The following is a 25010-nucleotide window of genomic DNA, read 5'->3' on the forward strand; positions in this document are numbered from 1 at the left end:
AAGAGTTGTCATCCTTATTATGTCCAGAGGTGTTCCTCGGTTTCAGAGTTCAACTGATCAAATAAACAGATAATCATAGCCTATGATTCATCCGAGCACGGCCATGCATTTCACAGTTTCTAGCTCTCCGAGTGGCCTTGTACAACTTTTAAGCATCTCATCCCGATTTATGGGAGGACAATCCCAATCTTGCGATCTTGAGATTAGACTTCGTTTGATAGGTGATTACCTGAGCGTTGCCTTTATAGCCTCCTTTTACGGTGCGACGGTTGGTCAACGTCAAAGTAACCAGTTCTCAAACAAGTAATCTCAAATCACTCAGGTATTGAGGATTTAGTGTCTAATAATTTTAATGAAATTTACTTATGACAGATTTTCATCTCTTACAGTAAAGTTTCATAGGTCTTGTCTGATACTAGTCTTCACAAAGTAAGTATCTATGCAAATGATTATGACATTGCCATGTCCACATAGTTCAAGAAACAGAACTACTAGTCATCTTGCATTCTAGTCGTCTAACGTTTTCTATGCGTCCAATTTTATAGAAAACTCCGACTAGGGACCATTTTCAACCTTTGACATTCAAGTTCACTTGATAGACATTTCTTAGTCACAGGACTGGTCCTGACAGTCTATCTTGAATATATCGTCAAATTGAAGGGACTCATCATTTAATAAACCACAAATTAAATGGAAAAATGAATTCTCTTCATTTATTGTAAATGATTAACCAATAATGTTTTACAAAGATTTAAACTCTAAAACTTTAAAACATTAAACAGAGACATCTAAGCCATTCTCCAATATGCTTGATTCCCATAGCTGCAGTGTGCGAGTTGTGCTTCGCCTGCGGCAGAGGTTTAGTCAATGGATCTGATATGTTGTCATCAGTTCCAATTTTGCTTATCTCGACTTCTTTTCTTTCAACGAACTCTCGTAGAAGGTGAAATCTACGAAGTACATGCTTGACTCTCTGGTGGTGTCTAGGCTCCTTTGCCTGTGCAATAGCTCCGTTATTATCACAATACAGGGCTATTGGTCCTTTAATGGAGGGGACTACACCAAGTTCACCTATGAACTTCCTTAGCCATATAGCTTCCTTTGCTGCTTCATGTGCAGCAATGTACTCCGCTTCAGTTGTAGAATCCGCAATGGTGCTTTGCTTAGCACTTTTCCAGCTTACTGCTCCTCCGTTGAGGCAGAAGACAAACCCAGACTGTGATCTGAAATCATCTTTGTCGGTTTGGAAACTTGCGTCCGTATAGCCTTTAACAATTAATTCATCATCTCCACCATAGACCAGGAAGTCATCTTTGTGCCTTTTCAGGTACTTCAGAATATTCTTGGCAGCAGTCCAATGCGCCTCTCCTGGGTCTGACTGGTATCTGCTCGTAGCACTGAGTGCGTACGCAACATCCGGGCGTGTACATATCATAGCATACATTATTGAACCAATCAATGATGCATATGGAATCCCATTCATTCGTCTACGCTCATCAAGTGTTTTTGGGCACTGAGTCTTGCTTAGAGTCATTCCATGAGACATGGGTAGGTAACCTCGCTTGGAGTCCGCCATCTTGAACCTATCAAGCACCTTATTGATATAAGTGCTTTGACTAAGTCCAATCATCCTTTTAGATCTATCTCTGTAAATCTTGATGCCCAATATGTACTGTGCTTCTCCTAGATCTTTCATCGAAAAACATTTCCCAAGCCAAATCTTGACAGAGTTCAACATAGGAATGTCATTTCCGATAAGTAATATGTCATCGACATACAATACTAGGAAAGCAATTTTGCTCCCACTGACCTTCTTGTATACACAAGATTCGTCTGCGTTCTTGATGAAACCAAAGTCACTGACTGCTTCATCAAAACGTATATATTCCAGCTCCTGGATGCCTGCTTCAATCCGTAGATTGACTTCTTTAGCTTGCATACCTTTTTAGCATTCTTTGGATCCTCAAAACCATCAGGCTGTGTCATAAACACAGTTTCTGTTAAAACGCCGTTTAAGAAAGCAGTTTTGACATCCATCTGCCATATTTCGTAATCGTAATATGCAGCGATTGCTAACATTATCCGAATAGACTTTAGCATTGCAACTGGTGAAAAGGTTTCATCGTAATCCACACCGTGGACTTGCCTGTAACCTTTTGCAACCAATCTAGCTTTGAAAACTTCAAGTTTCCCATCCTTGTCCTTTTTCAGTTTGAAAACCCATTTGCTTCCAATGGCTTGGTAGCCATCTGGCAAATCGACGAAATCCCATACTTGGTTTTCAGACATGGAGTCTAATTCAGATTGCATGGCTTCTTGCCATTGCTTGGAGCTAGGGCTCGTCATAGCTTGTTTGTAAGTCGCAGGTTCATCACTTTCAAGTAATAGAACGTCATAGCTCTCGTTCGTCAAAATACCTAAGTACCTTTCCGGTTGAGATCTATATCTTTGCGATCTACGCGGGGTAACATTTCTAGATTGACCATGATTCTCACCAGATTCTTCTAAAGATCTCTGAGTTTCATCCTGAATGTCATCTTGAGCATTCTCTAGAGTTTGTTGTTCGACTCGAATTTCTTCGAGGTCTACTTTTCTCCCACTTGTCATTTTGGAAATGTGATCTTTCTCCAAAAAGACACCATCTCGAGAAACAAATACCTTGTTCTCAGATGTATTGTAGAAGTAATACCCCTTTGTTTCCTTTGGATAGCCCACAAGGATACATTTGTCAGATTTTGGATGAAGTTTGTCTGAAATTAATCGTTTGACGTATACTTCACATCCCCAAATCTTAAGAAAAGACACATTTGGAGGCTTTCCAAACCATAATTCGTATGGAGTCTTTTCGACAACTTTAGACGGAGCTCTATTTATAGTGAGTGCAGCTGTATTTAGTGCATGTCCCCAAAATTCTAATGGAAGTTTGGCCTGACCCATCATTGACCTGACCATGTCTAGCAAGGTTATGTTCCTCCGTTCTGACACACCGTTCCATTGTGGTGTTCCAGGAGGAGTCAATTCTGATAGAATTCCACATTCTTTCAGATGGTCATCAAATTCATAACTCAGATATTCACCGCCTCTATCAGACCGCAGTGCCTTAATCTTCTTGCCTAATTGATTCTCTACTTCACTCTGAAATTCCTTGAATTTGTCAAAGGATTCAGACTTATGCTTCATTAGGTAGACATAACCATATCTACTGAAGTCATCAGTGAAAGTGATAAAGTAGCTGAAACCACCTCTAGCATTTGTACTCATTGGTCCACATACATCTGTATGGATTAAACCCAATAGTTCATTTGCTCTTTCTTCAACTTTAGAGAAAGGTTGCTTTGTCATTTTGCCAAGTAAACATGATTCGCATTTACCATAATCCTCTAAGTCAAATGGTTCCAGAATTCCTTCCTTTTGAAGTCTTTCTAAGCGTTTCAAGTTTATATGGCCTAATCGACAATGCCACAGATAGGTGAGATCTGAATCATCCTTTTTGGTCCTTTTGGTATTTATGTTATATACTTGTTTGTCGTGATCTAATAAATAAAGTCCATTGACTAATCTAGCAGATCCATAAAACATCTCTTTAAAATAAAACGAACAACTATTGTCTTTTATTAAAAAGGAAAATCCCTTAGCATCTAAGCAAGAAACTGAAATGATACCAGTGGGAGACTGAAATGATGTTTTTAGTAAGACTTGGAACATGGAAACATTCTTCCAGTTCCAAAACTAGCCCGGAGGGCAACGACAAATAGTAAGTTCCTACAGCTAATGCAGCAATCCGTGCTCCATTTCCCACTCGTAGGTCGACTTCACCCTTGCTTAACTTTCTACTTCTTCTTAGTCCCTGTGGATTGGAACATAAGTGTGAGCCACAACCTGTATCTAATACCCAAGAAGTTGAATTAGCAAGTATACAGTCTATAACGAAAATACCTGAAGATGGAACGACTGTTCCGTTCTTCTGATCTTCCTTTAGCTTCAAGCAATCTCTCTTCCAATGCCCCTTCTTCTTGCAGTAGAAGCATTCGGATTCAGAAGTGGGTTGACTGACCTTCCTCTTTACAGATTTGGCGCCAGTTTGCTTAGTTGGGCTGGCCTTGTTGCCACCTTTCTTAGCATTCCTCTTCTTTCCAGATTTCTTGAACTTGCCCCCACGCACCATAAGCACATCCTGCTTATCACTTTTGAGCGTCTTTTCAGCGGTCTTCAGCATACCGTGAAGCTCAGTGAGCGTTTTGTCTAGACTATTCATACTGTAGTTCAGTTTGAACTGGTCATACCCGTTATGAAGAGAATGGAGAATGGTGTCTATAGCCATTTCCTGAGAAAATTGCTGATCCAGCCGACTCATATTCTCAATGAGTCCAATCATTTTGAGAACATGTGGACTTACGGGCTCGCCTTTCTTAAGCTTGGTCTCAAGAATTTGCCTATGAGTCTCGAATCTTTCGACTCGAGCCAGATCTTGGAACATGTTCTTCAACTCACTGATGATTGTGAAAGCATCTGAGTTGATGAACGTTTTCTGCAGATCCGCACTCATGGTGGCGAGCATTAGACATTTCACATCCTTGTTGGCATCAATCCAACGATTGAGGGCTGCCTGAGTGACCCCATCGCCTGCGGCTTCGGGCATCGCCTCTTCTAGGACATACTCCTTTTCTTCCTGCATAAGAACTATTTGCAAGTTCCTTTGCCAGTCAAGGAAGTTTTTCCCGTTCAACTTCTCCTTTTCGAGAATTGATCGAATGTTGAATGAATTGTTGTTTGCCATATTAAAAACTACAATTGAAAAGAATAAACAAATAAATAACCATTCACAGTTTCTCTTAATAAACTTAAATTCTAGCATACATGCATAATTCAATGTTTATTAAGCATTTTATTCAAGTTATGTGTTCCGGCAGGTGTGAATAAAATGATTCCAAGATCCTAAAATAATTGAAGAACTAAGCACAGTTTGTCGACTTAATCCTAAAACATCTTAGGTAAGCAAAAACCTTTTGCTAATAGTCTAGAAACTATTCTTGGTTGATAGGTAAGTCTAAGAACTTATTAGGTAAACCTATCGATTTTGCCACGACATAAAAGGACTCCTTACTTATATCGTTGAGTTTCACCAAAACTAACATGTACTCACAATTATTTGTGTACCTTGCCCCTTTAGGACCAATAAGTAACACCTCGCTGAGCGAAAACTATTACTAGATTGATGTAAAGGATATCCAAGCAAGTGTATATTTTGGCATGGCACCTTTTAACTCAATTTTTAAGTTTGGAACTTAAGGCTGTTACTATGTTGGTTAGATTTTAAGTGAACTAAAATCCTTAATCATGCAACATAATCAAGCTTTTGATCTCATGCATTTTAAGACATATTTAAAAGCAATAAATAACTTAAAACATGCATAAGATAAATGTGATCTAGTATGGCCCGACTTCATCTTGAAGCTTTGACTTCAAAGTCCGTCTTGAAAATCTCCGTGGGAGGCACCATTTTCTTCAAATAGGATAAGCTATAATTAAAACTAATTACAACTATTTGATGGTACGCAGACCATATTTGAATTGAAAAACTACTTTGGTACTTTAGACCAATTACATTCAAATTAATGGTACACAGACCATATTTTCTATCCTATTTGGGCCATACTAGTCACTTCATAACCTGCAAAACAGTACATATATAATATATACCATTCATCCATTCATTATCATGAATGGCCCACATAGCTGGTTAGTAAAACACATTATGTATCACGTAAACATTTGCAGCAATTAATCAAGGGCACCAATAATCTACCAATTATTCAGTCCTTATTAATTCTAATCAAGTTGTTTTAACCTTAAGGTTTTGTAGACCTAATCAAGAGTTTATGACTAAAAAGGGCTCCCACTCAAACCAATAAATTCATATGCTTTACTAATTTTAAACATAAAAATGTATTTCTAGTCTAACCGGAAACATACAAATTTAATTAAAATTTAAAGCTCATATAAATTTATAATTGAATCCAAAAAGTTTAATTTAATTTCAGTCGTATTTAAATTAATTCATGATTTTAATTTTAGTAAAATAATTAGAATAAATAAAATTTATTATAATTACAATATTCAAAATCAAAATCCAAGAAAATAATTTAAATTATTAATTTTAAAATTAATTAAAATTACGTAAACTGAAAATTTCAAATTAAACATTCAAAACGATCTAATCGTAACGCAAACACCCTACGCATCGCACGCCCATGGGCCACACGCACACAGCCATCGCTGGCCATGTGCGCGCAGCCCATGCGCTGCGTCGCATAGCTGCTGCTTCTACCCTTCGCAAGCCATCGCACGAGTTGGTGCTCGCTGCGCGCGCGCCAGCGCTCGATGCACGCGAGCCATCGCTCGCTGTGCGCGCTTGCCAGCGCTCGATGTGCGCGCTCGCCAGCGCTCGCTTGATGCGAGCCAGCGCTCGCTGCGTGCGCTCGCCAGCGCTCGCTTGTGCGAGCCAGCGCTCGCTGCGCGAGGCATCGACGCTGGGCGCAGCACTTGTGGCACGCGAGCTTGCGCTCGCTGCGCGCGAGGCTGCGCGCGCTTGTGCGAGGCAGTGCGCGTTGTGGCGCAGCTCGCTTGCTGCCCACATGCGACTGTCGTGCCTTGCCTTCGCCCATGCCCATTCGTCCATTGCTCGTAGCCCACGACACAAGGCAGGGCTGCTGCCTTGTGCTCGTGCACCATGCCCTTGCTCATTGCATTCGTGCCGCACGGGCGACGAGCTCCCTTGCTCGTCGTCGCATGCCCGCACTATACAACACCCCTTAAGGGTAACACGTAGCGTCCATTGCTTTGTGCGTGCAAGTTATATGAACGAATCGCATAAAATTTAAAAAATTTATATTTAAAATTAATGACAAATTAATAAATTAATATTAATTTCATAATTTTAGGGCGAAAAATCGAAAATTTATTATTCAATTGATTTCCGATTAACATGGATTCAAGTCTAGGTCATAAAAATTCAAAATTTATCATAAATTTACAATTTTTATGGTGGTTTTTAATCATAGGTATCTAATTAAATTATAATTAATTATGAAAATCAAATTAATTCTAAATTATTCTAATTTTCAACAAATTAATCATAATTACAAATTAGATTGCATAATTAACAAGGCTAGGCATTCAAACTTGTTAAACATATACAGTAGGTCAATCAAAAATTCAAGATTTATCAACAAGAATCGCAAATATTTAATTTAACATCTTAAATTTACGAAATTTTGCATTCGAAAAACTAAAACCTTCGAAAAGTTATAGTTAGGCTTCGAATTTGAGAATTTGAGAATTTGAAAAGTCAAAATTTTAGAATGCCTTTTACATGCGGAATTGACACAAAAATCACTCGATTTGGATGAGTAACGAAGAAACTGCCGAAAAACTGCGTACGTATAATTAAATAAACGCAATTTGCAATTAATTAACAATTACGAAAAATAATCACCCCTTTTAATTCTTGCAAATTTGTAATATTTAACCATGTTCATGCAATTAGATTATGAAAATAATAAGAGGCTCGTGATACCACTGTTAGGTTATGATACATATAACAATTCATAAATCATGCGGAAAAACCATTTAGCCAGGAATACATATTATTTACACATAATCATATAGCATAGTTTAGATGCATACTCTTTGTTGCGTGCCTTCCCTAGCTGCGCCCGAACCGAATAAGAACAAGTCTTTAGGACTCCAAGTGTCGTCCCTCCGTAGATAGTCCACAGCACGTCCGGATCCGCCTTAAGATTGACCAACTAGAATCGCCCTTAAGGTACTAAAAATTTCGGCACTTTTGAGCAAGGAATGTGACTGAATTTTTCTCTCAAAAAACTCACTTTTGAATACTTGAAAACTTGTTATAAATTGTGAACCCAGGGCACATATTTATAGGGGTATGGAAAGAGAATTGGAATCCTATTAGGATACGAATTAATTAAATTAGAATCATAATAAAACTCTTATTTAATTAATTTATCAAATAGAATTAGGAATTTAATCATTAAACGAATCCTGTACGTTTTTGGTTTCGTATGTGAACACAAACACCCACGCACGCACAACAGCCCACGAGGGGCGCCATGCGCGCACGCGCACAGCCCGAGCATCGCAGCCCACGACTGCCGCAGCCTTGGGCGCGCGCTGGGCCTGCCTTGCGGTGGGCCTGGCGCAGCCTTGGGCTGGCGTGTTGTGGCGCGCGTTTCCCTTGCTGGACGTGGGCCTGGTTCGTGCTGGGCCTTCGTCTAGCAAGCTCGTCCGATGCTAATTCGTACGACGCGCTTCCGATTAATTTTCCGATTCCGGAATACATTTCCGATGCGAACAATATTTAACATTTCCGATTCTGGAATTAATTTCCGTTTCGAACAAATATTTAATATTTCCGTTTCCGGAATTATTTTCCGATTCCGATAATATTTCCGATTCAGACAATATTTCCGTTTCCGGCAATATTTCCGATTCCGGCAATATTTCCATTTCCGATAATATTTTCCGATACGTACCATGTTTCCGTTTCCGGCAACATCTACGACTTGGATAATATTTATATTTCCGATACGATCCATATTTCCGTTTCCGGCAATATCATCGTTTCCGGAGTATTCATTTCTTGCCTGTGACGATCTCAGCTCCCACTGAAACCAAGATCCGTCGATTCCGAATATCCATAGATGGAGTATTTAATGCCATTAAATACTTTATCCGTTTACGTACTATTTGTGTGACCCTACGGGTTCATTCAAGAGTAAGCTGTGGATTAATATCATTAATTCCACTTGAACTGAAGCGGCCTCTAGCTAGGCATTCAGCTCACTTGATCTCACTGAATTATTAACTTGTTAATTAATACTGAACCGCATTTATTAGACTTAACATTGAATGCATACTTGGACCAAAGGCATTATTTCCTTCATGGTGCTCTAGAACAAATATGAACTCCATGGTGTTTGAAGAATGGCCTACTGGTGGTTATGGGAAGTCGGAAATCGCCTTCCAAGATAGCTCTCAAATATTCTTACCAAATGAGAGGGAGAAACTATAAATGGTAGGATATATATATTGAGGGGTAAGAGTAAAAGACTTGGTGCCACGTGTGATCATATTAGAGGAAAAATCAACAAGGGTACAAATTCAGTGAAAAAACACTTCATTTAAATACCCTTCTTGAGGGGCAAATGATTTGGCACAAAGTACTCATTTACTCACGACGTATCGCAGAAAGACACGTGGCAGTGACGCTGCTTAGGTGTCAAGACCTCCTCATCAGGATCAGGCCATGCAAAACGAACTAGTAGTTCGGCCTCTTATAGTTTCGATAGGCCTAACTAGGGAAAGTCCAATAAGCACATACTACGCCCTCCATAAAAATCCTATTACGGACACATGTCCTCGTCTAAAGGCATTAACCAATCAGATCGATTGGTTGGGTTTAGGAACAAATCCCTAAACCTCAGCCCTATAAATAGTCCAAATCCCAAGGTAAAAGGGCAGACAATTCATTCTCACCTACCTTAAACTATTCTTCTCTACCTTCACTCTATAATACTTTCTCTCTCTCTATTAAATACGTACTTAGGCATCAGAGGGAATATTCCAACGAGAATATTCGTGTTTTGCAGGTTGTGAGAAGATCGTGCCAGCGCATACCTGATACCTCCGTGGAAAGGGTGACACGTCAGCATCATCAAAAAGTTCCCACAACACCTACGAACGGACTTCGACCATTGTTCGTAGTTATTTGATCCTCACAATTTTATCGGAGTAATAATATTGCCTTGAGCATCACTAGACCCAAGATAATACTCATTTTCAAGGTCTACTGTCTTCGAAATTGATTTTTCTTCATCGTTTTTAGCCATGGTAAATGGTTGTTATAAGTTTCAGTATTATTCCTGAATTATTTTTGCGGAAAATTTTATTAATTAGGTCATATAACCTAGGCTCATGATATCGTTACAAATATTGTATATCAAACTCAAATTCTATATCCTTGATTAATAATAACGCATATAATATAGTACAGCATGTTAACTCCTAACCCTACTTCAATACTGAAGTCTACGCCTACTAGGATACTAATAATCAGGGCGGCTAAAGGGAGGTCCAGGCGGACCTCCAACATCGGGCCACAAAATTTTGGGGGCCCAAAAAGAAATTATTTTGGTTAAACCCCCAGGAACAAATATTATATATTTAGCAGCTACTTTATTATGTATTATGTAATCTTTTATCCAGTTGGTAAGGAATCATAAATGTGGTAGCCATGACTAGGGTTCAATTCTTCTCTGACCCTTTTCATGTCCATCAAACTTTTACATCAATTTTCTCAAACCATCACACATAAAACGTTAAACCATATTATTAAATTGACTCTACATTTTAGCTAAATATTAAAATAATAATTATGTGTTTTACATTAAATAATTACCCGTAAATATTTATAAGGGCCCGATATTTGTATTTTAGCACAGGGCCTCCAAATTACCGAGGACGGACCTGCTAAAAAATACTCTAGCACTCTAACTCTTATCGTAACACATTTGCCAGTTCCGATCCTTGCTTACCAAACAATTGCACCCTCTCTAAAAAATATGTTGGATCATAAACACGGAGTATTATTATAACTAGTGTGTGGCCCAGGCGATTCTCCGGTTGCTCCATTGAATAATTAAGTTTTTGGATTTTATTTAAGCTTAATATTTGACCAAAATACTTGTATTCTATAGAATATATGAAAAACATCTGTTAAGTTGTCAACTACACAGACACACCACGTCATTCATCATGACAAGTAATTTTTCAATCATATCATCTTACAATTGGTATAATTTGTTTTCTCGTGGAACTAAGTGCGTCAAATTTATATATGCATGCCTGCAGCTATATAAGGGAATCCTATAGTTGACGCTTATGAGACTTATGACATCATGTTTCTTCATGGTTGTCATAATGCTTTTTTTTTTTTTCAAATAGTACACAGAAATTAAAAGTCACATACAAATTTAGTTGTTTTAGACTTCATGTTACCATTTACTTGTAAATTAATGTGAAGAAATAAACCACAATTGGTGGTTGGTTAAGATGGTAAAGAGAGTTTCCATCTATACCCGAGGTCTAGTGTTCGAACCCCATTGTATTAATTTTTGGTTGTCCCATGACATAACACTTGGTGAGTGGATGATGTGTCTTAATGAGGAGAGTAGTACATAGACATTTTTCACAAAGCCTTTTAATATATTAATATAGATTATAATGACATTTTGTACGAAATGACATTTTATAGTACTACCTAGTTAATGATAGATATACTTTTTGAAAAAATGTGGTAAATTAAGAATGTGTGTCACTTTTAAGTTGTTAACTAGGACCTTAAAATTCTCGATCACCAGCATTGGGTTGGTATATCTATCAAGAGAGAAGAAAGAAGTAGGAGTTGTTTGTATTGGAAAAACTGATTATTGGTGTTCCGGTATGGATTGGGAACGGTTGGAGAGGTCTTGCGGGTTGTGTGGTGCTGTTATCCAGATGAGTTCCTGCGCAGATAACAAAGGTGAACTAGCCTCGGAGGTGATTCGAGGATCCCCCTCCGATGCTTAAGTCAGATATGATATGGGATAAGTGTTTTAGGTTTAGTGAAAATGATTGGGATTGCGTACCTTTTGTAATAAATGCAGCCCATATATATAGGCACGGGTCAGGTGTACGGATAATTGGATCCTACCCGATTGATAGCAACCCGTTGACTTCTTGACTGATCACGTGTCGCATCCCTACCAGCCTTCTTGGGATGCTGGTAAGAATTATAGTTACTGGTAGGGTTTATTTGCGTGTGACCTTTGCTGGTTGAGGGTGTTATCAGGCTACTGGTAGCACACCCGTACAATTGGTATGGTCTAGCATAGTTCTTTATCAAACCAATTTTACTGTACGTCAGACTCACAAATACATATTGGTAAACTAAACTCGAAATACTCACTTTTGGAGCAATTTGAATTTTACAAACTTTTAGAAAAGACGGTCTTACAGGAAAGACCGCCTTGTTGTCATCTTATTGCCACGTCATTATTGATATCAGCATAATATCAACTTTATTTTTATTTTATTTTCTGAAAATATATAATACCAATTTTCATTTCTCTCTCCTCACAACTCTCGGTTTCTCTCTCTCTCCTCAAAACTCTCTCTCCTCAAAACACCTGCCTCTTTCTCTCTCCTCAAAACTCAAAACTAATTCCATGGCCACCACCACCAAGAGGTGGTCCACGAAGGGGGTGCGATGGCGGTGAGCGGCTACGAGCTACTGGTATCGTGCAAGGAGGCGCGCGGTGGTGATGAAACGAGATCTACTGGTTTATTGTGGCTCGTGGTGGTGGTTGCGAACGTGAATGACGCGACGGCGACCAGCGAAGTCGATTGCGGCGTTTAGCATCGGGAGATCCTGGTGGCCGGCGGGATAGGGAAGCGAGAACCAGAGCGGCGAAGGAAAGAGAGGAAGGAGAATCCGGCGTCGCCGCCTTGCCGCCGTCGCCATCGAAGGTTGTCGGAAATCCAACTCCTTCGCGCAACCTATAAATTTCCGGCTTCTCTCTCGCTCTAACTAAATCTTCAAGGTATGTAATTCGTTTTTTATTGTTGTCGATTTTGATGGTTGAAGCTATGTTCCGTTGCCGATTTTGTTGTTGGACCTACTTTTGATTCGTAGGTTGACTTGTCGGAGATATATTCACCTCGATCTGTTGATGCTAGTTTGATCGATCTGGTGATGATTTCGATTAGGTTTTTCGGTATTCGATTAGGTTTTTATGTCAATTTGATTGAATTCGATTTGGTTTTCATGTCAATTAGATTGAATTTAATTAGGTTTTTATGTCAATTAGATTGAATTTAATTAGGTTTTGTTGTACAGGTCTGTGGTACTACGCATGCTTGGTGTCTGTGAAGAAACAGGGCTGTTGTTGGCTCTCCACAACGCTGCGACTGGTGGATTTCTGACAGGAGGAGGATTTGCCACTGGTGGTTGCTTCTGGTGGTTGCCGTGGAGGCTACAGCCGCCACTCTGGTGCTGGAAGTTGCGGTGCTCAGGCTTGTTGGTGCTCGGTGTTGCTCATGTTGTTGGTGTGGTAATCGGACCAATTGATGCAGAAAGGAAGCCTTGCGGTGGCTGCTAAGACTTGCGTTGTCGCGAATGAACAATTGATTACTGTTATTTAATTAGTTTTAGGTCTTTTGTTTCAGTTAAGAATATGGTTCTTTTAGTCAAGAATGTTGCTGGTTTAGTTAAGTATGTTGATGGTTTAGTTAATTTCATTTCAAGTGCTTCTTTTAGTTATAATTTATTTTGTTTTAGTTACGAATATTGTTGTTTTAGTTACAATAATTTCATTTTAGTTAAGAATTGTTTCATTTTAGTTAAGAATAATCTTGTTTAGTTAAGATTAAATTTATGAGTTTTAGTTAAGATTTTCTGAAATTTAGTTAATATTTTCTAATTTTAGTTACGAATTTTCGAGTTTAATTTAAAAATTCTGATTTTCTATGTTTTAGTTATGAATTTATAAGTTTTAGTTACGATTTTCTTGGTTTTAGTGAAAGTTTTTTGAGTTTTAGTTACGTATTTTTTAGTTTCAATTCAGGGCTTTAGTTTCGATTTTTTGAGTTTCACGAGTTTAAGTTACGATTTTCTTGGTTTTAGTTAAGGTTTTTTGAGTTTTAGTTATGTATTTTTGAGTTTTGGATAACGAATTTCAGAGTTTTAGTTAAGATATAAAATTGTAAGCATTGAAACCAATTAGTTAAGCAATTGAATCAATTAGTTAAAAAATTAAACTATTAAGTTAAGCTTCAGAATCAATTAGTGTAATAAATTAGTTAAGCAATGTAACATATTAGTTAAACCATGCAACCAATTAGTGAAGCATTGAAATCAATTAGTGAAGCACTGGAAGCAATTAGTGATGCACTGGATTTAATTAAGTTAACCAGTGGAACTAATTAGTTAAGTTTGAGATTCAATTAGTTAAGCAACGAAACTAATTAGTTATACAATGAAACCAATTAGTTAAGCAATGAACCAATTAGTTAAGTACTGAAACCAATTAGTTAAGTACTGAAACCAATTAGTTAAGCAATGGTATCAATTAGTTAAGCATTGCAACTAATTAGTTAAGATTTTATGAGTTTTAGTTAATAAAATGTTTGTTTAATTTAATAACTATTTGACTCATAAGTTTAACTATTTTGTTATTCAATTAGTTATGATTTTATTACTTTTAGTTATGTTTTACACTAGTTTAGTTAGTACCAAAAAAAAAATTGAAAATTTTAATTTCAAAAAAAAAAATTTCGAATCGGGAAAAAAAAGAAAAAGTTTAAGGCTGAAATTCAATTAGTTAAGCCTGAAATCCAATTAGTTAAGTTTGAACTCCAATTAGTTAATTCTGAATTCCAATTAGTTAAGCCTGAAAAAAAAATCTAAATTTTTTTTTTCCTAAAAAAAAAAATTTTAAAAAAAATTCAAAAAAAAAAAATTCAAAAAAAAAAAAAAAAATGCTGACGTCAGCATGACGTCATCACATGCGCCAACATGGCTGCCAACTGGGCTGCCAGCAAGACTGCCAACAAGGCGGTATTTCCTGTGAGGCGGTCTTACACAAAAGTTTCTCTTTGAATTTATTGTCAAGGTGTATCAACTTCAGTTTGACTCCAAAGAATTGAACAAGTAAATGAAACAAACAATTAGAAACGGAAAAAAGTAGCATAGCGTGTGCTAGGGAGCAGCTGTGAAGACTCAGTGTGTTGACTCTTGAATAGTGTAATAGAGACAATGATTACCATTCTTGATGGTTAAAGTAAGGAGGATAGACTGACTATATGCATTCATAAAATAGCCAAAAATCATAATATATTTTCCTTTCACAACTTGACACCCTCATTTTATAATGGATCTCATATATAGTCCATCTGTATTGATCTTATTCTGTCTCCTTATTACCATTATTCCTAAAACTAAATCTGACAGTGATGATGATTTGCGCTATATTTCCAATGATTGTTCAGATTCTATCACTTTTCCGCCCAATAGCACATTCAACTCTACAATTAACACCCTTCTCCAGGATCTATCTTCCAACGCCACTGCAAATCCCACTGGATTCTACACCACCTCTGTCCACGACAACACTGTTAACAACACACTCAATGGCTATTTTCTGTGCCGCGGAGATCTAGATAATAGTGCGTGCTACGTTACGACTGTGTATCCATCGCAGCGCAGGAGATCGTATCAGTATTACAATGCCCCGATAGTAAATTGGGAACACTATATTACAACAAGTGTATGATACGATACTCCAATGAGACCCTACTTGGAGTATTGGCTTTAGAACCATATCACAATGAGCAAAGTTATAATGTCATACCAGGAAGCAGACGTGATTTTACAAAATTGTTAGGGGAAACGTTCCCTGTTTTGGTGACTCGAGCAGCAAATAATGTGACAGGAAAGAAGTTTGCGACCATATCAGTTCCTTTTACTCCCTCAACAAATTTGTATGCTTTGGCGCAGTGTACACCTGACTTGACCGTGGCTAATTGCCACACTTGCTTGACGAATGCCATAGACAGGCTTCAAACGGCGGCTGGTTGGAATTTTCTGATGCCCAGTTGTAATATTAGGTACGAGATCTACCCGTTTACTTACAGACCTCATCATTTGCCGCTGTCACCGCCTCCGTCCGGAAGTGCTTATACCGGGATGAGTCCTGCCCCTTCGCCGCTGTTGCCGTCGCCATCTACTAACGGGATTAGCAATAGTACGAACTCTGGTAAGTCATTTTGTTTTTAGATTACTTACGCGTTCAATGTAATTTGAAAATGTTTGATTTTATAAGTTGGTAATTTTGAATTCAAAAATGAAAATTTTGGAGTAAAAAAACATAAATAAACTTTCAAAGTTACCACCTGTTAAAGAAAATATTGACAGAATTCGTTAACATGTGATAACTTTGAAGGTTTGTTATTTTATAAGGTGATAAGTTCGAAAAAATGGTTTTTAATCCGTATTTATTATTTGTTATTTGTTATTTGTTATTTGTTATTTGTTACTTGTTACTTACAAGTATTACTTTTTATTTTTTATTTTTTATTTTTTATTTTTTATTTTTTATTTTTTATTTTTTATTTTTTATTTTTTATTTTTTATTTTTTATTTTTTATTTTTTATTTTTTATTTTTTATTATTTATTATTTTTTATTTATTATTTATTATTTATTATTTATTATTTATTATTTATTGTTCTATTAAGTTAAATTAAGTTACGTTAAGTTAAGGGCAGGAGCATTCAGTTCTGTTCAGTTCAGTTTAGTTCAATTTAGTTCAGTTCAGTTCAGTTTAGTTCAGTTTAGTTCAATTCAGTTAAGTTCAGTTCAGTTCATTTCAGCTCTAAAGTTCAGGGCCTTAGTATGGACCATCAACTCAATTTGCATGCATGCCAGCATGGCTGCGTAAGATTTAAGGATTCTAAATCCTGCTACTTTGCTAGTTTATGCATATGAATATGCAACTAATAAGACATTCAACCATCTATCTATCTATACTATGTATTAAAAAGCGTTTCTACAAACATTTACATGCCACATGGCGCTCTCCCTCAATCCACAATATTAAAGTAGTAATAAAATTACCTTAGTACTCAAAGTGCTTCTAAAGTGATCAAAATGATGACCCCCTGCACTAAATTCAGACTAAGATGCAACTGTAGATATAAATATAAGAATTGATAGTACGTCACGAGATAAACGTGCTAAGATCGGATACTTATGAGCATTCAGTTTCCACCAAACTAATATATCCCTATCCAATTCATGTTCCCTTGGCTGCTCATTTAAGTTCAATCAAATTTTGAACATGAATATCTGTTATCGGTTCTTAAATTTTTCATTTGTTTTTCAATAACCTTCTTGAAATAAGAGCTAGTAGAATGTGAAGAACTTGCACGCAGAAGTCATCTCATCATTTTTAGGATTAAAAGGTGCATATATCCTCCAATAGTCATCAAACAACTTACATGCTTTATTATGCATTGCTTCACCCAATTTTTCACCTTTATTTGTTCCATACATACGATCAAAAATAAATTTTAAACCTACAAGCTTCACCTTAGGATCAAGAGTATCCCCCATGTACATTAACACACATTCATGTTCTCAAGTTTCCCACAATATTTGACAAACTTTTTTTTCATTATTGCCATTCTCTTAAAATCAATATTCTCACTCGCCATCTAGTTATTCAATTGATCTAAAACACATGCACTAAAAGAGAATATTGAATTTCTAGTCACATACAAGGAGTTACAAACTTGTTCAATGAATGTCTTAAAATCCTTCAGAAATAAAGGAAACCCTTCACATACCTTCCAATCATTTTGTGAGGGGCCCCCCGCATTTTCCATTTCAAATTGTAATTCAATAGGATCTTCATCATCATCTCCAGCAAGCTCAGCTTCCAAATTAGAATCTATTAGTTCGAATATCCATCCTCCAAAAATTATCACGAAACTTCAAGGCTCTATCTAATATGTCAAATATAGAGTTCCGTCTAGTAGGAACATCTAAAGAAGGTGATAATTGGTTTCACACATATTTTTCAACAAGATCTTTAAATAGTTTCAATCTATAAGGAGAAGTCTTAAAATATTTCACAGCATATCTTTATCAATAGATTTCTTTTTATTTTTCACCCAATCCCACACTATAAGGTTAATTATATGCGCAACACACCTCGTATGCAAGTAATCCCCGTTACCAATGCATGTTGATTTTCTTTGCATCATGTATTTCAATTCTAGGCATGCAACATCATTAGAACTTGCATTATCTACAGTCACATTAAATAATTTATCATCCAAACCCCAATCAACCAAAAATTCCTCTACATCTTTGGCAATGGCCTTACCTTTGTGGCTAAAAATAGGATAAAAATTCTTTTTATTCAACTTCCATTCATCATCAATAAAATGAGCAGTGAGGCAAATGTAATTGATTTTCTAAATACTTGTCCATGTATCATTTATAACATAAACTCTTTGACATTTCAATTGTAAAAACTCCTTTAAATTTGTATTTTCTTTCCCATAACGCTATAAACAATCACGAGCAATAGTAAAACGCGATGGTATACATAATTTAGGATAACAAGTTTCCATAAGATGCCTGAATCCAAGTTTCTCCACATGACGAAAAGGTAATTCATATAATATAATCATGTAAGAAATTGCATATCCAACATCTTTGACATTCAAAACCCAATTTTTCACTTTTTCTTCTCCTCCTTCATTTCCAATGTCAAACGCCAATTCTGTTTCATTACTTTTAATTTTACATTTATTTGCAGGATTAGCTTGACATCCTTCCCAATGATATTTCACATTTTTAGAGCTATTAGAATGAACATAACAAGCAAAAGTTACCTTTTCACAATACTTTCACACAACTCTATTCTTACCTTTTTACTTGTACTCCAAAAATGCACCCAATATTAATCTCTCCTCCCTTTTGAGCCTGGGATGTATTCTCCTCCCACCATTTTCTTTTGTGTTGGTGGTAACAAAGAATTTACTGTTTTTTCCTTTATCTCTACAAGGTCATCATCTTGAGAGTCACTACTACTAACATCTAACGTGTCAGCTCCATGTGCTTCTACAGATGATTCTTGAGTCTCTCACTAAGTGAATGATCTTTTACTTATTTTTGTAGGACCTGACACCTCTAAAAGAAGAATATGATAAAGGAATATTAGAATTAGAATATAATTAATATATTAGAACTCTATATTGAGTACCTAGGGCATCAGATTTGATTCCTAGTATTATTTGAAACGACATTTACTAACCTGATACATTTATGGTGTTAGTCTGCTATAGTCTATAAATTGTCTATACGTATATTGTCTCTAATTTGTCACCTGGTATATTGTATCTTTTAGATTTCAATGTAATACTTCCAATTAACTTCCTGTCCATTTACATATAAAACCATAAAAACAAGGCAAAAAAATTTCATGTACATCCTAATGTACAACAATACAAGTAGAAGATAAGACATTGAAGTAAATTTTGTATACGAAATTAGAGATCATGTGTTGAAAGTATATCAGATAGTATTTGAGAAAAAAATTTAAGCCATATTAAGTTTGGAAGAGTACAATTACATAAATGCTCAAAGCCCCAAGCCAGTAACAATTCGGATATCACAATATCAGTCAAACTCAAACAGAATATGGAGCTCATAATTCAGATAGTAAAAAATCAGGATTGATGACAATTGGAAATTAAATATTTATATTCATCAATACAGGAAATATACCATTTCAATTTTCAAACTAGCCCATTAAGAAAAAACCAGAAAGGCAGGAAATTGAAAGAACATGAAGAAATTAAGAAAAATTTAGTAATACTTACCACTTTTAAGGAATTGATTAGATGAAATTAATTGACAAACAATTTGATCAGCATCTATAGAATACCAAACGACATAGAGGTAGAGAGAAGATGAATAGCGTGGAGAGTTAGGGACTTAGGGTTATGATGAAGTGACTATGAAGTTTTAAACTCTTAAAATTCTTTTTAATAACCGCAAATCTGCAATATGCAGCGTAATTATCCTTTTCATTTTTTTTTAAATTTTAAAAATGTTTTCCAGTTTAGATCGGATCGGAAACCGATTTTACATTATGGAAGACCCGAAGACCGGACCAAGATGGTCCAGTCCAGTCCGGCCTCATTTTTCGATCCGGACCGATTTTTGCACAGGCATAGTCTTGAGTTCTCACCCAAGGGCACAACATGTTTTCATATACGAAGAAGATCTTACGAGTAGTACAATTCTGAAAGAGATAAAACACTAAAAATCAAAAAAAAAACAAACAAACAAACAAATTACAACTTACAACTTACGTAAGTGAATTATATTGAAGGAATTAAAGGGAGGAGGAGGGAAAAAAAAAACTAAAGACGTGAGAACAGTTTTAACATGAAAAAGATATACAAACGATATTGATTTATGCAAATGGGTTGATTATACCCAGGTGAATTTATATGAGAATTAAATGTGTAGTCTTTTAAGTAAAACACGTAACTTATCATATGATCGATTTGATAACATTTGTAATTCTGTTTTTTTTTTAAACGGGATAATTATCTTTTTTTTCTTATTATCTTTTTAAAATTGGATAAATATCCTTTTCTATCATTATCTTTTAAGGATTTTTATTTATCATTTTAATTCCTAGAAAATTTTATCTCTTATTATCTTTTACCTGGTATTTATTTAAATGTTAATATTTTTTTTATTCATCTGTTAATACTTTTTAATAAATCTGAAATAACGGAAATTCTACGTGGCGCTCCGAATACTTTTCAAAACACTCCCCTTTATATATGTATATTAGATTTGACAATACAGAGACAGTATAAGAACAGAGAAAATAAAACAAGTAAATTATAGAGCATATTTTTTACATTATGTGCATGTGTTTTTCTACAAAATTAGAAAACGAATAAAAAATGTTATTGATGGGAATATTAAAATGAGATTTGATTGTTTTATAACTTGGGTTTAAATTGTAATTCAATATTTATATTTTCTAAATATTTGTTGGAATTGTTTTATATTTTTGGCATATGAAGCATTTTTATATGGTCTGGTCCCTTATTTTTTGTATTTAATATTAGAATTGGTGTGTACAACCGGAACCGGAACCTGCACTACAGGTTCCTAACAGGTCCTGGTTACGATTCAAGGTACCCTAACTTTTTTTTTATCACCCCTATATGAGTATATTATGTGTATCTCATAATGATATATGTTATTTTTTAGTTTATACATTTTCTTTTTGAGAAGATTTTTCAGTTGACACACTTCTTATTTAAGTAAGTTTTATGATGTAAATTTTCTATTGAACCTTTACTTCCTCACATTAATCCTACTGGATGAGTATTACCCATCTCTACTTTTTGGGGAGGATCTTCCCCCGGGACCATTCGGGTCCAGATCCTGATAAGTTTTTTGAAATTATTAGTTATACATGCTAAAATATACATATAAAATGCCGGTGACACATTGATTGAATGCAGTTATAATTTTATATTCATTAATATGTTAAACGTTGGTCCTGTGTAATTATTTGGCCATGATTTATTTATTTTTACCGAAAGCATACTAAATTCCCTTGCTATCTAATCTTCATCCTCCCCTTGTTGCCTCATCTTTATCCTCCATTATACAACATATTTTAATTCGATCTCATGGCAGCCTAATAATTTGCCTATGTTTGATAGGTGGCACTAGTAAATGGAAAGCAATTATTGCAGCAGTGGTAATTATGGGTACAATGGCATTAGTCATTTTCTTGTATTGTTTACGGAGTTGGTTGCGTCAACTATATGGTAACATCTTTTATCCTTACTTGAACTTGAACTAAATTTGCATAGTTGGCATGATTCTTGCAATATTGAAAGGTGTTAATTGTTGTAGCACGCAAGGTATCTACAAACCTGGAAGAAAATTGGCATAATAACATGACTATTGATGGAATTAATCCCCTCGAAATCCAAGACTTACCATTGTTTAAATTTAAAGATTTGGCAATTGCAACATATAACTTTTCCGAAAGCAACATGCTTGGTCGAGGTGGTTTTGGTCCAGTTTACAAGGTATCTAATTAGTAAAATTTACTTGAAAATAATTAGTGAATATAAATGCAGAATAATAATTGTCCTCATTTGGAATAAATGGTTATAGGGAAGATTTGAAGATGGACAAGAGATAGCAGTAAAAAGACTTTCAAGAACATCAGATCAAGGCTTGCAAGAATTTATGAATGAAGTGGTTGTAATCTCCAAACTTCAACACAGAAACCTCGTTAAACTGTTGGGTTGTTGTGTACAAAGACAAGAGAAGTTGTTGGTATATGAATACATGGCAAATAAGAGCTTGGACGCTTTCCTTTTCGGTTTGTACCATAATTTTCTAGCATATTCCGAAAGTTTATCCAATATAATTGTTTATTACGTGTTATATTGGTGATTGATGGATTTATGTTGTGTGATTGTACTTAGATCCCTCAAGTCAACACCAGTTGGACTGGAAGAAGCGCCTCAATATAATAAAAGGGATAAGCAGAGGTTTGCTTTACCTACATCGAGATTCTAGATTAAGAATTATACATAGAGATCTTAAAGCTAGCAACATTTTGTTGGACAACGATCTCAATCCAAAAATATCAGACTTTGGCATGGCAAGGATATTCGGAGGTAGTCAAGACAAAGGTGATACCAGAAGGATTGTTGGCACCTAGTGAGTGTTCATTAATTTTCTCCTAATTATAAACGCTCCCATTAAGAAAAATTAAATTAAATCTTTTAATACGATTAATTAAGCATGTAACCAATCAAAGAACGCCAAAATTATTTTGCTTCATGCAGTGGCTATATGTCTCCGGAGTATGCTATGCAAGGTCGATTTTCAGAGAAATCGGATGTGTTTAGCCTTGGGGTGCTACTACTGGAGATTGTAAGCGGGAAAAGGAACAAAAACTTCAAGGATCAGGACTGCTTGAGCCTCTTGGGGCATGTAAGATATCTTCAAACATCTACATTAGTTATGTCTTAAATTGATATTTAATTTTGTAGAGAAGACACAATAACATGTATTATTACATGATTTCGACTATATCATCGTCCTTAATTAATAAATTATAATGGCCAAGCAATGATCATAAGCCGGGGCTATAGTTCATGAATAAAGTAGATGGATTAAGCTCCATTAAAACAAGGAGGGAATTGGTGAAAGATTAAAGCATCCTAAATGAACAAGGTTGTAAATTTACTAGCTAACGCTGTTGCTTCTTTGATTTTAGGCATGGAAATTGTGGAATGAGGATATCATTTTGTCACTAATTGATCCAACAATTTCTGAATCAACATTCGATATGGAGATTTTGAAGTGCATACAAATAGGACTATTATGCGTGCAAGAATTTCCTGAAGACAGGCCGAGTAGCTCTATGGTTCTTTCCATGATTGAGGGCGAGGTTACGAATCTTCCACGTCCATCTCAACCTGGATTTACACTTAGAAGAAATGAAGACAATCAAAATGAAGCCCATCAAAATGGTCATGAATATTGTTCTGTTGATCGTCTTTCTATTACTATGTTAACTGGTCGATGATTGTCACATGTACATTGTTATAAAATAGAGAATAGAAAAAGAATTTGAATTTGAATTTATAAGTAATGCTTTTGAATTTCACTTCTATGTATCTATACAATATATAAGTAATGCTTTTGAATTTCACGTACTATGTATCTATACAATATATTATAAAGCGGCTTTGTAAAAGTGTACATAATATTTTATTTTATTTTGACAACAAGTGCATACATAATAATGGGTCACCCCATTTTAGCACTATAATTGTGCCATGTCACATATTCATCAATTGGTGGATCTAAAATTATATGATAGGGTGGGTCCTTGCATGAAAAATATTACTATATTTAAAATTAAAACTCAAATAAAAATAAAACAAAAAGTTTATGAAATTAATTTATTTCTGTTACTTTTATAGTGTCTAAAACTAGTACACTAACCGTGCAATGTACGGTTTGTAATATAAATATAAATTTAGATGAAACCTCAAATATAGTGGTAGACAGTATTCATTAACATAGAGGTTATAGATATTATGCTAATTGATGTGCCCAAAAATGGCAGTCCACCCTGGACCAATTGCAGAACAGCACGTGGCACCCCCCACGCCTACTAGTCAGACGGCATATGAATGAACTATACTTCGATGAAAAGGAAAGGCCCAACCTCCAAAGGCCCAAAACTCAAGGGGCACACTAAGCCCTCTATCCTAAATGCATAATGGTGGCACAGGTCCTCATGTCTGAGGCTAGCCAAACATGTACGCTAGGGTTTGGGAACAAACTCAAAAAACCCTAGCCTTATAAATAGCTCAAATTTCAAGGTGAAAAGGGCGTTCAATTCATTCCCACTTACCTTAATTATTATGTTCTCCCTTCTCTCTAGAAGTTACTTTCTCCCTCTACCAAATACTTACTTAGGCATCAGAGGGAATATTTCTACGGGAATTTTCTTGTTTTGCAAGTTGTAAGAAGATCGTGTAAACCCATACCTGATACCTCCATGGAAGAGGTGACCACTACATAAAAAACCTAGTATAGCGACAGATTTATAGCGACAGATTTATAATCGTTTCTAATTTAGAGACGGAATAGATATGGTAAATTCGTCGCTACTTTTATGGTGGGATTTATAAATCCATCTCTAAGTTAGGGACGGATTTCAAAATTCGTCTCTAATTTAGGGACGGATTTCATATCCGTCTCTAAGCTAGGGACGGATTACAAATCCGTCTCTAAGTTAGGGACGGATTTCAAATTCCGTCTCTAAGTTAGGGACGGATTTCATATTTCGTCTCTAAGTTAGGGACGGATTTCCAAATCCGTCCCTAATTTGTTTTAGCAATTTCGAAGAGTAGAGTCCACGAGCAATTTCTCATAGACTCTTTGTAGAAAGGTAGATCAAAACTAGAGACGGAATTTTAAAAGCCGTCCCTAATGTGTTTTAGCTAGAAATTATTTTAAATCCGCCCCTAATTTAGAGACGGAATGTTAAATTCGTCTCTAGTTTAGAGACGGATTTTCTAGATCCGTTCCTAATATTTCTTTTAATTATTATCAATTTCACAAATAGAAGTATACAAGTCGTACTTGGTGTAGTTGGTTGGAGTTTGTCGTTGTGAGTTTGAGGTCACAAGTTTGATTCCCTTATCCCTTCCCCTTGCAAAGCTGGACCGGGTTGACCTAGGAAAGATTTCGAACCGGTAATGGGAGTGAGTTGAACCGAACATCTAACAATAGCTAGAAAT

At 35.9% G+C, this 25010-nt stretch overlaps 1 protein-coding gene across 1 annotated transcript; it reads left to right on the forward strand.

Annotated features, from left to right (window-relative positions):
- The first annotated feature begins 14950 nt into the window (after positions 1-14950).
- LOC110800605 (cysteine-rich receptor-like protein kinase 6) lies at positions 14951-23410 on the forward strand. Its single transcript, XM_022005916.2, has 7 exons — positions 14951-15875; positions 21390-21497; positions 21586-21764; positions 21853-22063; positions 22170-22407; positions 22536-22683; positions 22970-23410. Exons 1-7 carry the CDS (start codon positions 15389-15391, stop codon positions 23279-23281), a joined length of 1683 nt encoding a protein of 560 aa, XP_021861608.2. The 5' UTR covers positions 14951-15388; the 3' UTR covers positions 23282-23410.
- The last annotated feature ends 1600 nt before the right edge of the window (positions 23411-25010 follow it).

The sequence above is a fragment of the Spinacia oleracea genome, chromosome 5 (assembly GCF_020520425.1).
Source record: "Spinacia oleracea cultivar Varoflay chromosome 5, BTI_SOV_V1, whole genome shotgun sequence".
Taxonomy (NCBI): Eukaryota; Viridiplantae; Streptophyta; class Magnoliopsida; order Caryophyllales; family Amaranthaceae; genus Spinacia; species Spinacia oleracea.